Below are 15224 nucleotides of genomic sequence, written 5' to 3' on the forward strand. Positions count from 1 at the left end.
GATTTGTCGACTATCTTTTATGATTGTGTGAAAGGCTTATAACTTTTAAAATTTTAATCTTTTCTTACTCTTAATCCTATTCATGTCCTTTTCAGTGTCGTTGAATGCCATTTACAGTTCACCTGTTCATTCTTATGCAGGTTTTGAGACAGTTATTCCAGAAGTAAAGGCTCTCACCACAAACTTGCTGTGTTCAGATCAAAGTGCCGTGGTTGCAGCTCAACAACAATGCTTGAGCACAAACAATCTCCCGCTCAACATTGAGAACCCTCTGAGTCTGGCCACAGGGGATTACAATGCAGTCATAGCTGTCAACCATCTTCTGATACAAAACAGTGGCTTAGCATGTCAGTGAGTATGCGGTGTCTGGTGGGTTCTATAACCTCGCACTTAGCAATATTACAGCCATATGATGGCGGTCTGTAACTGATCGAGACTGGAGCTGAAAATCCAGTGATTGAGATATTGTGTATTGATCTGAGTTACTGAGCCTGAACATCCGATCCCGTGAGTTGCTTATGACCACAATCAATGGTTACACGGATCTTCACAGTAAGGGAGTATACTGTGTTAGTAGCAGCTGCCTCGGAAGTGATGTTTACTCAGGCAATAATATGGACCAGGGCCCCGTTTCAGATATCTATCGTAGCGCTACGACTGTCGTAAGTTTATGTTACAGTATAGGAGGTACGACAGTCGTAGCGCCACGGTACCCAGGTAACATTTGTAATTACACAGACTGATGGAATGTGCACATATACCGTAAACTTTTGCTTGAAGTAGCATTTCTTCGTTCATTGGTTTACCCTGCAATGATCAAGCTACATGACGCGGCCTGTAAATACATGAATCTGTACAATCCAGTGATCGGCACTGTAAACAGCGATTCACACCTTTTGGTTACGATGACACTGTTAACCAACTCATCGATCCTACAAACGCAATCTATTGTGTAAAACGTTGCTGGAGACATATTCCTTCCCAGAATACTCAAGGTGTCTAGTAATAGCAAAGTGTTTGTCTTTTTATGTTGTTTTTTGTGAATAGTAGTAATATTAGTACTGAATTTAAATTCTATAATAAACTATAGGAATTGATCATATCATTAGAATCGCTTTTTTGTTTTGAGAATGAACGAAGCGCTTCTAAAACCATGGTCAGTCCCCGTAAAGAAACAACGCAATGACGATGAGATCACGCCAACATAGACATATGTTTTAGAAAATTATGGTATCAAATGTTTTCTTTTCTTCCACAAGAAATTTAGAGGCTTACTCCAACGTTGTTCGCTGTCTCCAGTACATCATATACAGCTGCGATGGTAACAAGAGTATACCTATTGAGGCATACAGTACAGACTTGCAGCAGATGAATGTAACGTGTTCGTTTTTATCACGTAAGAGTTATAAATTATATTTTGAAGTTAAACGCTGTAATGACTCTTTTACCAAACTCATTAAAGGAATAATGTGATAGTTATGTACCAGCGGGGAAAAGTAACCATGCTTTATGTAAGGTGAAGTGAAATGGGGTTTAATGTAACACTTAAGAATAGTTCGCTCATATGACGATGTGCATGCGTGTGTATGTGTGGCTGCTTGTACTAGCCCAGACTGAAGCTGGTTTTCTAGTGCTAGCTCACTGAGATACCATGCCGCAGTTAAGCATGAATACCCCACTCAGATACATTAAACTGACTCCGAGCACACCAGTACAGTCCTTTAATGCCGAGCGCCAGGCAGGGACCAACAAGTACCATATTTTAACGTCTCTTGGTATGACGAGGCCGGGGATCGAACCCGCGACTTTCCGTTCTCAAGGCGGACGCTCTTACCACTACACCACGGAGGCGGCTTGCTTTATGTAAAACGCTGTAAATGCCTTGTTATTGAAAACAACATTCATGGTCATTTGTCGGACCAATCTTTTATCTGAACAAACTGATTGATAAAATCGATACGTGGTAGCTGGGGGCAGAGCGACACATGCCGTAAAGTAACAATATTAATATAGGGTGTGACCACCATTTGCGACGATACAGGCGAGGTATCAGCGCGGTGCATGTTTGTTCTAAATGTCAACCAGTGACTGACCAGACTGATCTAACTTTACCAACTGGTGCTTGTCCTGTGGTAGGCATCGTTCCATGTCATGGCAGACATGGTCTTGAAAAGCAAAGCAAGGTCGTACTGTCTCAAAAAGTCTGACTGTGTTAAAATACGTGCAACATGTGCTGACATTACGTGCTCCCGTTCATACAAAGTTGTGTTCACCCATGAGTTGTACTGGTTCTTCCACTACCTCTTCCACGACGTTGACTATCGCAAGCCTGATCAGAACATTTTTCTTGGCCAATGTACATCCTTGCACGACCACCAGAGCTGTCAGGATGATTTCAGCAACATGCTATCCCAGTCCTCTGAACCTAAGATACTGTTTACAGCAAGAGAGGCGTGCCTGGCGGTGTGGTGGAGGCACAATTCTTCCGCAACACTGGGGCACAATGGTCGGTGCTCAGTCTCAGCCGGTTCTAAAGAATATTACAACGACAATTTCGTCCACATATCGCTGGCCAGTCAAACGTCCAATAAGGGAATCAATTCGCCTGTCAGATTTGTTGTCGCCCCACTTCATAAGACTGCCGCCCCCATATATATTGAAAACAGGGCACGTTATTCCAAATGTCAACCAGTGATTGGCCCGACTGATCCAAGTGGTTCTTGCCCTGTGGTAGACATCGTTCTATGTCATGGCAGACATTGGTGAGAGGCTATGGCAGCATAGCAATGTCATACTGCCCGGAATGTCTGTTCAAGACGTGCAACATATGACACATGTTATTTTGGGGATTACACTTTCTGAGTAAAGTGCAGATTCTAGTACATTTTAACATGACACCCTCAGAGCCAGGCGGCTAATCGCCATCACACAAAGACAGCCGTCTAACCCACTCAGCCATCGAGACTTTGTGTACCCCTCTGATAAGTCAGAATTGGCACTGCTCCTACGGATGAAAGCTATGAATACACAATTTAATGGGTAAGGCGGCCGTTATTGTACGAAATTTCCGTTTGATAAAGAGATTACATTTTAATATATTGCAAAGTGCAAATAAGGCAATGAGACGATACAGTCTTGGTATTGTAAATATGAAGCGCAGGTACTCGTTCCGATACCTATCATACCCATGACATTAAATACCAAATGAAATTGGGAATATGATTTTACGTTTGATCAGTAATCGTTGTCTCCTGAATTGACTCAGTGTTTTCCTTGTGTTGCAGAGAGTCCTGTCGCCTGCTTATATTCTTTATTGATACCACTTAGTGAGTGTTCACAACAGACCGTGCAAGATCTTAGCAGCAATGGAACAGACAAGTGTTTGTAAGTTACAGGGCGGTGGGGTAGTCTAGTGGTTAAAGCGTTGGCTCGTAACGCCGAAGACCCGGGTTCGCATCCCCACATGGGTACAATGTGTGAAGCCCATTTCTGGTGTTCCCCGCCGTGATGTTGCTGGAATATTGCTTACAGCGGCGTAAAACCAAACTCAGTCAGTCATTCTGTTACAATAGATATTCCTTGAAACGGCAAATAATGGTGAGGACATTGCCTTTGATGCACCCTATCGCCATATGCCACAAGTCAGCCCTGTGCATTCCTATCGGAACAGACTCGCATGAACTATTCAGACCAAATACCTTACGCAGTCACATGGTCGACACCGACTGCTAAGGTTCACATATACTCCACAAATGCAAGAAATCCTACATATATATCGAGAAACAGTGAAAGACTAGGTAGTCTCGTTAAAGATTAAAATATGTGAGCTACTACCATGATTAGAATCACCCAAGTAGAATGTGCTGTACTGACACAGTAGTGAGTACAAAGATGTACTTAGTATTGTGATTTTATTAAAGCCAAAAATGTTGGCTTTGATATGATATATAATATGACACCCTTTTTTTGTATTTCATATAAAAAATTCAACATTCCCAGATTCTCTCACTCGATGGCTAAGTTAAATACTTAAGTACAGTCCCACTCATTCAATCCTAGGATCCAGGCCAAGATAGATGCTTGTTCATATCCACTGCTGCGACTTTGTGGTGATGCTGCAGTACGTATCTACGAAGATCAAACTAGGAATGATACTGGCTGTAAAAATGAACCCGGTACGTTGTTACAATATACGTATGGCATAATGTAAGGCTTGTTGAGGTAAATCTATATGCTAATGTGCCATGTTATTTTGCAGAACATAAGTACTTACACGTAAGAGTCGAGCAATATCATAAACATGTTCATCAGTTGTTATTGCAGGTAACCACAGTCTATTTACATTGACAGTACGTATTTGACAATATCATGAGAGATTATCTCTGGAATGGATATCATTGATTAATTCCTTAGATACAAATTCTTTAATCTTTTCTTTTGCAAACATGAAGCAGGTGTGTTGTTCTTTGTTACAATATCCTTATGTCATAATGCAAGGCGTGAGGAGGATATTTTGCTCTTTTATATACGTATAGATACAGTAAGAAGCTTTTATGTCATCTTCATGATTTTGTTGAACCTTTAAGGTTCAGTTAAATATGGATTTGACTATATACTCCTTGTTATCTACGAAATCAGATACAACAGTTGAACTCCCAAACGGACACAACCACCGTGTGGACTGTTCCACGACTAAAGGAATACAGGACGGAGCTCTTGACTGTTTGTTGTACCATGGTATCTACGCAGATATTCCCCGGCTGTCCTCCTCGGAAGAAACAACTGACTATATACTGAAAAGTCTCACAGTGTCCAGATATAGAGACATGTGCAGGTGAAAGTTACATTGTCATGGCGGACTACGCTACAGATCCATTCGCATCGGCTACCGTGGATTTGTCTAGCACTACTTTTTATTTCTGGAGTTGATTGCAAATTAAAAATATTCGTCCTTGGAGTCTATTAGACAATTGGTTATATGCATACATATTATATGTTGAACATAAATATATTCCACTGTGGTGCATTTTCGTATAGTATTGTCATAAGAGGGCTGGGACGTTCTCATTTGGGCTGGCCTGGTGTGGGATGCTTATGGCTTCAATTAGTTATGATTTCTTTCTTATGAATAATTTACTGTTATTATTCTCTCGTATGTGTAGGTGTTTGCGCGTGCGTTATGAGGGGTGTGGCATTCTGATAAGGGTTTCTCAGAGTGAACAATTTATCTGATGAAATCACATCATGATACATATTAAGAATACGTTACGTAATTATCTAACGTTGCTCCTGTTTCTTCTCAGTAACATATCGGCCTTTCAAAATGCTGTCACGTGTGCCCTCACTGTCCTGACCCGGTGCAGTCCGTTCAAGCGACATCTGTTTGCTGACCCTGATTCCGCCACTCTAGGAATGACCACATTTTGTGACGACGAAGATTTTGATAGTATGTGCTTACTGTTTTTGCATGACTATTAAGATATGTTTCTGCAGATATTCGAGATACTGGCGATGCTAGGCATTTCTCTTCTCTATCCTGTCGCTGCCGCTTTTTCAGAAACCTAATTTGAGAGACAGACAGACAGACATTTTTTATTCAGTATATAAGGCCATGGCCCACATTACAGAATAATTTTACATTTAATTTGATGTTGGTAAACCAATAACAGTCATACATTTTGAAAACTATGAAAACATTTTTGCACAATGTACAGGCATAATATACCCTTCTAAAGATAACATGTGAATCTTATGTATGCCTTTATCAGAAAACTTAGCAATACTTATCGAAACATTAACCTTACATGACACAAGTCTAACAAAACTATCCTTATGCGGGTTACTCATATAGGTAAGGTGGAACCATTCAATTATGACAATATAAACAAAGTATATTACAGTACAAAGTATATTACAGTACAGTGTATTATCATGCCTCCCTGTTTCAGTTGCAAGTTTGAAGTTATTATTATAACCTAATTTGAGAACATGAGAACACGACAAATGTGCCTCACTATACAAATGCAACTTTTTGTAAATAACATGGCAGCGAGTGCTACTGTTTGACCAGAACCTGCTTACCTTTTGGGTAACAAAACAGCCGTGTTGAAAAATTTGTTTACAGTTCTGAATGTACTGAAATGGGATATTTGTTTAGATTGTGGTGTTTTGCAATGTTTCAGCCTTGTAAACTATCTAAAAAATCTCCAAAAATGCCTATTGGGCTCTGTGAACTTCTTATCTTCTGAAATTGCAAGACTGAGGAAGGTGAACTTCGCGATCGATATGCGTGTTTTCCCTCAAGAAAACAAATCTTTGTTAAAATCCTTCGAGTTTCACATTTATGCAGAACATAATTGAAAACATAACTCGATTGCAACGTTCCTTAAATGGCTCTTTTGTGGTATGTCACTTTTGACTACAGACTAAGGTGAGCTACAGTGTAGTAACATTATATGTTGTATCTGGTAGCTCATTTACAATGGGTTGTGTGTTGTTCAAAAAGTATTTCGTATATGATCTTTCAGAAGAGCGTTTAGTGGAGGTACGAAAAAAATTAAAATGACATTGACTTCGACCTCGAAATAGAATTTATCGCAAGATTTGTTTTCTAGATTTTGCCTCCAGTTGTGTTATGAAGGCTGACCAGAGCAGCTGCAAGAAACGGATGCCTCTGTCCAGCACGCCGGAACAAATATGCAGGTAGATAGATAGTATGTTGATTTGTGATATGTTTTACCATTGCATTAATAATAGCTATGCTGCAACGTATGTGAATATGGGTTGGTTGGTTTGTTGTTTAACGCCGCACTCAGCAATATTCCAGCTATATGGAGGCGGTTTGTAATAATCGATTCTGGACCAGACGATCTAGTGATCAACAGCATAAGCATCGATGTATTGGTATGCAATGTCAGCGAAACTAACCACCCGATCACGTTAGTCGCCTGTTATGGGAGGCATTTTACTGTTAGTGCTTTGATAAAACACACCCGTCGGGGTTCCGTTGTATGATTTTTCAAATACATTCATTCACTAGTCTACCTCATTCCTCATTGATTTGTAACATCTGTTTAGTGCAGCTTTGTTATTGCTGACTGATACAGGTATCACCCGATCTGGTGATACGAGTACTTAGGCAAACCTTGGCTTACTTGTTGTGTGTATTCCCTTTGGCAAGTGTAATGCTAGGAATTATTTGGCAAGTGTAATACCAGGATTAATTTGGCAAGTGTAATACCAGGAATTATTTGGAAAGTTTAATACCAGGAACTATTTGGAAACTAAATGTTCATAGAGTTATACCTGCTTGTGAAGGAACATAATACGCAGAGGCCCAGATAAGCTGAGTATTTGGGTAAAATACGCATAGAAAATTTCCAATTACGCATTGAAAAATAATTGTTGCGTACCAATTACGCATTTAATATAAAATGTTAGATACGCAAAATGTTTAAAACATATGCGTACGGAATATATTTATAAAAAGTGCTTGTGTAATGAAAAAGACATCGATTGCTATCAAGTTGTACTGTTAGTATAGGACTAGTGTTGTACTGTCAGTATAGGATGATTGATTTTTTTATGAAATCATTTCCATTATATTTAAGTTGGTTTTGCTTAGGTATGACATTAAGGCAGTACATACCTGCTAAGTAAACTTACTCAATACTTAGGTGAGTAAAATCACTGAAAGACCCACATATTTGAAAGCAGTGGGTAACAGAAAATGAAATACCCACTCAATATTTATAATACCCACTCCAAAAAAAATACAGTGGGTACAGTACCCACATGAACTAAATCTTATCTCTGATACGCATTTGATATGTAAGTAAACTAAGCCTGAAAGCTACTAGATTGGTGAGTAATAATAGTCAGGGAAAGAGGACCCAGCGATTGAAATCATGAGCATCGATCAACGCAGGATGACATGAGGCGTCACATAATAAGGGCTTGACCAGCCGATCCTGTTGGTCGCCTCTTGTGAATAGCCCGGTTACCGGTGTCGTGCGCTGTGGTATACAGCTGAAATACTACTGAATGTAACATATACTAACGATAAGCATGGGTTTCTGAAGACCAATCCTAGGCCTGATCCTCACGGGAACCCGAGACAAGAACTCAGAACATAGTGCTGATCCTGTATGAAACTGATTTACCTTATTGTTCCCTACAGCATCATCCAAACCTTCACCGATTGTATGAATGCGTCAGTGAAATCCTGTGATACAAGCACCACCGAGTTGTACATGCACCTGCTGTCAACCCAGGTTCCTACCCCCTGTGTGCAGGAAGGAAGGACGACCATACCCGTCCCCCAGAACAATGCTGGCCAAAGCTTTGCTTCAATGTTGATTACAGTACTCATATTTATATTTTCCAAAGTATGAAGAGTACAGCCAGAACAACTGTATCTGGACTTAACCTGTTTTGACCCGCATTTTGTTTCTTTACATACGTTGCAAACTCCATACACATAAAGAATACTTATAAGAATTTACGTTTCTTCATGGCGCGTCATGTTGGAATGAAAGCTCATATTTACCTTTATGTCAGTTTCAGCTGGAATGGGACAAGAGTGGGAAATGACTACTTTTGCTGTGGTCAAACCACAGATGATAATAATTTATTATGTTTAGATTTGTCCTTGTCCTTGTCTTTATTGTGACTGAAGTCAAGAATCGTTGTCATCACTAAATTCATTGTCTCCTTACAACCAACTACAAGAAAGCAGTTTCAGACTTTTAATGGAGCAATATATTACTTTCAATGTAAATAAACATCGTGTTGATTCCCTTATTTTTTCATGTTTATGTTAGTGAATGAGTGAGTTTAGTTTCACGCCGCACTGAGCAATATTCCAGCTATATGGCGGCGGTCTATAAATAATCAAGTCTGGACCAGACAATCCAGTGATCAACAGCATGAGCATCGATCTGCGCAATTGGGAACTGAAGACATGTGTCAACCAAGTCAGCGAGCCTGACCACCCGATCCCGTTAGTAACCTCTTACGACGAGCATGGGTTACTGAAAGCCAATATTCTAACCCGGACCTTCACGAATCTTATGTTTATGTGATGTCACCAGAGACGACAATAACGGTGTGGAATTAATGATCAAACATTAAGGTATGAACATCACAGTGAGGTTCAATCCGAGTAATCTTGAATATATCAACGTTTCCTTGACGCCATCGTCCAAGTGGAGTTGTCCGAATTTACACATTTCCAGATGGTCTAGTCACAAGTAAATGCTGTAATTCCACGGTGTTGACGTTGTTAACAGTTGTTTTTCCAAAGACGATATTTACAGGTGAATGAGGTCCGGATCAAAACGTTGTGATGTTCCATCATTTGTATCATTTGAAACAAATGCTCTAAATTTGGTGTGTAATGTATTACAATTACTGAAACTTGGCGTCAAGTGGGATCGAAAGAGCCGCACCAGTGGAAAATATTACACTTCATGCATCAGTGACAAAAATGATGACCGATGCAATTCCCCTTTTTAGACTTATACCATACGTTCCCGAATTATTTCAGGTAAACAATTGACCAGACTTAGCATGTGTTTATAACGGGTACCACCGGTGGGGCAGGATACGCTCACCCTTTCGGGAACATCTCGTATCATCACTATTTCATAGTGATTCATAAACACATGCTCTGTCATCGTATCGTATGGTGACAATCACTGGATTGTCTGGTTCAGACTCGATTTGTTTACAAACATCTTACAGCTGTATTGTACAATCGACTCTGCTTTTGGCAGAGATTTCTTATGAATGTGGAAAGGGTTTGTCGCTTCCATCTCTTTCTATATACACTGTCAGATAAACATAGAGTAACTTTTCAAAATATCTATACACAACAGGAAAGAATGGAATAAAAACCTGACATACATTTCATGTGTTTACTTGAATGTATTTATTGTCACTCAACATCAATACAATCGCGATTGTGTGACGATGTAGATTAGCCAACCAAGGGTGCCTGTTTTAGACACATAGACGGGGATTGGCTAAGTAGGACGTCCTTGAACATACTGACGGTCGTCTTACTGCAGTTGCTCACTTCTGAAACCAGACAGTTCTGGGTGGCGCTAGTGGCGCTGAAAACAAACATACAGAATTACAGAGAGCTACAACATATAATTCTGACTGACAATAATCTATTAGAGTATTTTCATGAAAACTCTTGAAATCATTAAATGCTTGGGGAATCCATCTTCAGACAATAACCAGTCTGTTTTGAGTACAGACATATTTCACAACGCACAAGGCAAAAGTAAAACTGATTTGAAACGATTATATAGAATCAGAGATGACACCAGATGTTCAGATAAGAAGACGCACATCTTGCTCCACCGTCAGAACACGTTTCACAGGAGGTGGTCTATCTCCTCTGCACAAACATTTCCGAAAGCCTCTAATATTGTTTCCTCGTGGTTAGAATGAGTGAGTGAATGAGTTTCGTTTTAAGCCGCTTTTAGCAATAATCCAGCAAAATCACGGGCTTCACAGAAATGGACTTCACACATTGTACCCATGTGGGGAATCGAACATTGGTCTTCGGTGTGACGAGAGAACGCTTTAAAAGCCAGGCTTCCCCACCGCCCCTCGTGGTTAGAATATACACTGACTCATTTAGGATTTTAAAAATGAGAACTGTTTGGAATATCTAAAGGACACAGGGTGGACACTTGACATGCCTTTGTGACGGTGCCACCGTGGGACTATTGATTTGAGCATGATCAAGTTTCCTTCTATCATCCTGTGATATCCTTTCTGAATATTATGTCCGCTCTTTACTTGATTGTGAAAAAAAGATGGCGTCTTGTACATTCTATGCAGTTTCTCATGTTAGTAACTCATTTACCTGTTATCAACCTCAATACACCTTTCATTTAGCAAAATGCAACAGCCGTAAATATTCTGACCTTCTTAGAACAGAAAGAAGTGACTTACGCGCACAATTGTTTCGGATCCAAAGCTGGGCGTCTACTGTGGCAAGTTCCTTTGGGTGCATTTTGAACGCACTTGGTGTCGAAATCTAATAACAGAAAACAATAAGAATGATTCACTGTATCAGCCTAAATGCAAAACCATAAAACTAATTAGAATGCAAAATATAAACGTCAGTAGTTCGTTTTTACTTCTAAATCTGGTCGTTTAAACTAACTTGGACATGCATCCCATATACAAATACATATTTCATATATCGCCACCGGTTTTACCTCTGCACACGTGAAATTAGTCGAATGTTTTTTTAATATATATTTTGCGTCTCAATACTCCCTTAAAAAAGACATACACGTATGGACAACGAACTCATGCTGAACTACTCACCCCCCGATATGACCACAGAGTTTAGCAAAGCCGTCCTGCACTGTCTGAGAGTCGGCCACCGTGGGCTTCATCGCGTCATCACTGCATTGCTTCTGTACCTGCAGAGTACAGTTGACTGCCTGCTGGTAGTCCGTCAGATTACTGTACGACATAAAACGTTACATCTGTGTCACAATGTGTTCATACTGTAGCAAATATATATTCTATGTATGTAGCACTTACTATTAAGTCACGCTTTCCTCATTCTGTGATAGGTTCTTTTAAAACAATTTTCATTGTAGTTCGTGTTTCATTTCATGTGCACTTTTCGAAAATCATTGGATATCAGTCACCTGCAACTGGTGTAAAAATATTCATAGCTGATTGTGTCATAACAAGGTCGTTCACTTGCTTAATTCGTGACACAACCTCTGGAATTGTTGGATTGCTTGCATCAGTTATGGTCGTAGAGAAATGCTGAATATTGAAAATGAAAGCATGTGACTGGTTGATAAACGATACAGATATATGTCTCTCTCTTTGGGTAAAATTAATAACATGGTTTGGAGACTTTATTTTCTATGTTCCGCTACATTTCTGTACACATTTGGAAATTAGCTTCAATTACCAGCTGGCTAACAATGCCCCACATTCATGGTACAGTGGCTGTGGTGACTGAAGCAATATCATGAAGGTGTAGTGGATAATGATACAGACACCTGAGAAACAACCTTGCAATACTATGTATTGTCACAAAACATCAAGATTTCATATGACGTCCATTACTTAGATTGCACATTTGCAATTTCCAGTTCTTTTAATACTGGACGTTCTCTGTGTATATGGAACACAGTCACTTGTCACTACAGGATCACTAGGAGATTATAAGGGATTACTAAAACTGTATATACCTGCACAGATTGTCATCTATTGTAATAGCGTGCATAATGCGCTGGCTAGTGTCTTCACTGGTTAGGTTTTCCGGGAATTGGAGCAGTATCCTGTTGTAGATAAAGCATTGATGGTAGCTACTTCGGATGTTGTCAGTGGTGGAACAGTCCACGGTGGGTGTGTCGAAGCTCTTGGGTGTTAGGCCTAACGAAAGTCAACACATGAATGTTAAAGTCGTAGGAACATGAAGTTTGGAATACAATGGTGCATGCCTATGGATTTATTTACATTCATTATCGCTTCTTGTGACAGGTATGGGTTACTGAAAATCAGTTCTAACCCCAGTATTTTAAGTTATTGTTTAGTATAAAACGATAACGAAATAAAGCTAATCCAATCCCTAAATGACATGTTTTACAACCAAACATAACTTAAGAGATATTAATTTCATTTGTCTTAGAAATGTTTGCATGTATAATGTTCCGACGGTAGCATCACAGGTACTGTGGATGTGGATGATTTCAGGTTGTGTCTAAAGATCATGATAGTGTGTACCTGTTGCTGTTCACCTGTTTAAAATTTCGCAATATAAAACAGTTAAAGTAATAAAATGCCCCTGTAACACCCTTGGCTGCTATAAATCAGATATGTACGTATACGTCTGTCAGTCCTGATGCAACAAGCCTATAGAACCTGACGTACATTCTGCAGCTGCGTTGTTTGAAATGATCATTTCGTAGAGATGGCGTGCGACCTCGCCACAGGTTGGCAGGTACTTGTGGGCACAGAAGGGTGTAAACTTTTCTGACCTGACATAATACACACATATATAGTGGCAATAGGAAATAGGAAATCAACTTTTTATTTAAATTAAGATTGCAATGTGATGTTTTGGCATTATAACTCTGTTATATGTAGATGGTGGCCGAAACTAAAGCATATGTCATAACAAATTACGGATTATGTTCTAATGACATGTTTAACATTACTGAATATGAATTATCATATTCCTTATGCCAGGATTATTTGGGAACGATAAATGTCTTAAGAACCGGTTCATGGATATCAGTATGCCATTCTAAATAACATATGCGACTGTTATGGGGAAAAGGACAGAAACAACCCCCAACAATCATTTCACAAGGTGTATCGCAATGTGAATTGTAGTAATGCTTTTCAACACCGAACCCTTTTTATGGGTTTGAGGCACATATACGCACTGGAGATTTTATAACAGGAATACTCACATACAAGTTCCCTTATGGAAATACTCTGTATAATTGAGATTAATAAAATCGCTGAATGTCAAGTAGGTGAAGGTAGAGCTGCAGTCCGCTATTTTGGACGTCATTTCAAACATGCAGCTTATGTTGAATTCTGCAGGAGCAAAGATGTAATGTTTAGTTAAATACAGAACATTAACAAATTTTGTTGGGTGTAAAATGAACAATAGCTGTGAAAATTATATGAACGGATCATTAAAAATCAGTGATGACACCAGGTGTTCGCGAAAAGAGTAAAAGTGTCCGGCCCTACCGTTAGCAAGAACCATTTACAAAATTTGTCTAAATCGTAGTTTGTGCCTGACGCCGCAGAGCAGTACGCCTGTCATGACAGACAAGGGTTATTTCGGTGACTACAATGAACATGACAAAAGTACCATTTATCTGAGTATCTAAAGCAGAAACCAAATGGACAATATTGAAGTTATATCTTGGAACATCTTATCTGGAAGCCTTACTCTAGGAGTCAACTTTCTCTTCATGTCGAGCAATATTCACTAAGGTGTTTGGTTTAAAGTATGTTTTACATATCCGATCTAGTACATGGTCCATGGGACTTGCCTACTTGATTGTCTTACTTCCTTGAACTGTCGATGCTTTGTGACACCTGTAATGTTCCCTCGTGTAAATATTTATATTCTGTTCCAATTGGAAATGAAACTAAATATTTAGGATGTTGGGGCCAGATTAAGCATGCGGAAAAAATCATTTGAATTAAATCTGTCGAAGTGGTACATAAATATGTACTCTGTACTCACTGTCCAAGTTGGCACAGGCATATGCTTGTGCCTTCTTCACCGTCTGTGAATCTAGTGACTGGCCCTGGGTACATTTAGAGAGTATGTTTTGCGCACACACTTGCGCTTTCTCGTAAGTGTCAAGATTCCTGGAACAGGGTTTGTTAAATGACAATGCTGTACCATTGATCATATGAGCACTATGTATCATGAGTACGAGTATCATTTATTTACTCTTTTGCCACACCGTTCTGAAATATAGCCCACAGAACCTGATGTTGGTGGAGGATGATAACTTTCCAATACTACTTAAGCAATATTCCAATCTTAATAACACATCTCACTTCTCGCTACCGCTCAACAATGATCTCAGGTCATGGCATTTAGGGTTAGAGCGACCTTTAGTCAACAGTGATTGACAAAAGACTGGACTACCAAGAAGTCGACATAAGCCAAACATAAAACAACTTTTTGGCGTATAATAGTCTTAGTTCCAAACTGATTTCCATTCCAGACTATACCTTAAAAACTACTTTGACAAAGTTCTCGATTCTAAAATTCTAAAACGTACGAAATTAAACTTCAGGAATGTCCTCAAATTGTTGTTGATTTTTTTCTTCTTTATCGTTATCAAACTATTGCCACCGTCATTTTTGATAATTATAAGTAGTATTGTAGGTCAGGTCCATACTAACCTACACATATCAGCTAGATATGCCGGGGTTATCAGCTGTGATAACAACGAAGGATTTGACAAGTTGGCAAATTCCTCAATGGAAGGCATTTTGAAGGGGATATTGTACGCATCAAGACACTTCTGTGAAGCTACGAGCATAGACTGTGGATCAGTGCAGTTGACTTGCTGTGAGAGAGCGGTCACATCCAACGTCCCATCATTACCTGGAATTCAATGAGATCACTAAACACGTATCTACTGCTATGTATAATGATGAAGCTGGCTCTTCATAAAAATATTTATCAC

The 15224-nt window shown here is 39.4% G+C and overlaps 1 protein-coding gene across 2 annotated transcripts in view; it reads right to left on the reverse strand.

Annotated features, from left to right (window-relative positions):
• Nucleotides 1-9907: 9907 nt before the first annotated feature.
• Nucleotides 9908-15224, reverse strand: part of LOC124258140 — a 99407-nt gene continuing 94090 nt past the window's right edge. The window contains exons 2-9 of one of the 2 annotated variants that reach the window (XM_046692215.1): nt 14938-15142; nt 14264-14391; nt 13470-13599; nt 12925-13031; nt 12243-12426; nt 11354-11493; nt 10972-11056; nt 9908-10115 (exon numbers count right to left, since the gene is read on the reverse strand). In XM_046692215.1, coding sequence (XP_046548171.1) covers nt 9980-10115; nt 10972-11056; nt 11354-11493; nt 12243-12426; nt 12925-13031; nt 13470-13599; nt 14264-14391; nt 14938-15142 — 1115 coding nt within the window. In that variant the 3' untranslated portion in view covers nt 9908-9979. The remainder of the gene's footprint in view (nt 10116-10971; nt 11057-11353; nt 11494-12242; nt 12427-12924; nt 13032-13469; nt 13600-14263; nt 14392-14937; nt 15143-15224) is intronic. The other variant, XM_046692216.1, reaches the window with a different exon arrangement.

The sequence above is a fragment of the Haliotis rubra genome, unplaced genomic scaffold (genome assembly GCF_003918875.1).
Source record: "Haliotis rubra isolate DU_JTF1 unplaced genomic scaffold, ASM391887v1 Scf1170, whole genome shotgun sequence".
Lineage (NCBI taxonomy): Eukaryota > Metazoa > Mollusca > Gastropoda > Lepetellida > Haliotidae > Haliotis > Haliotis rubra.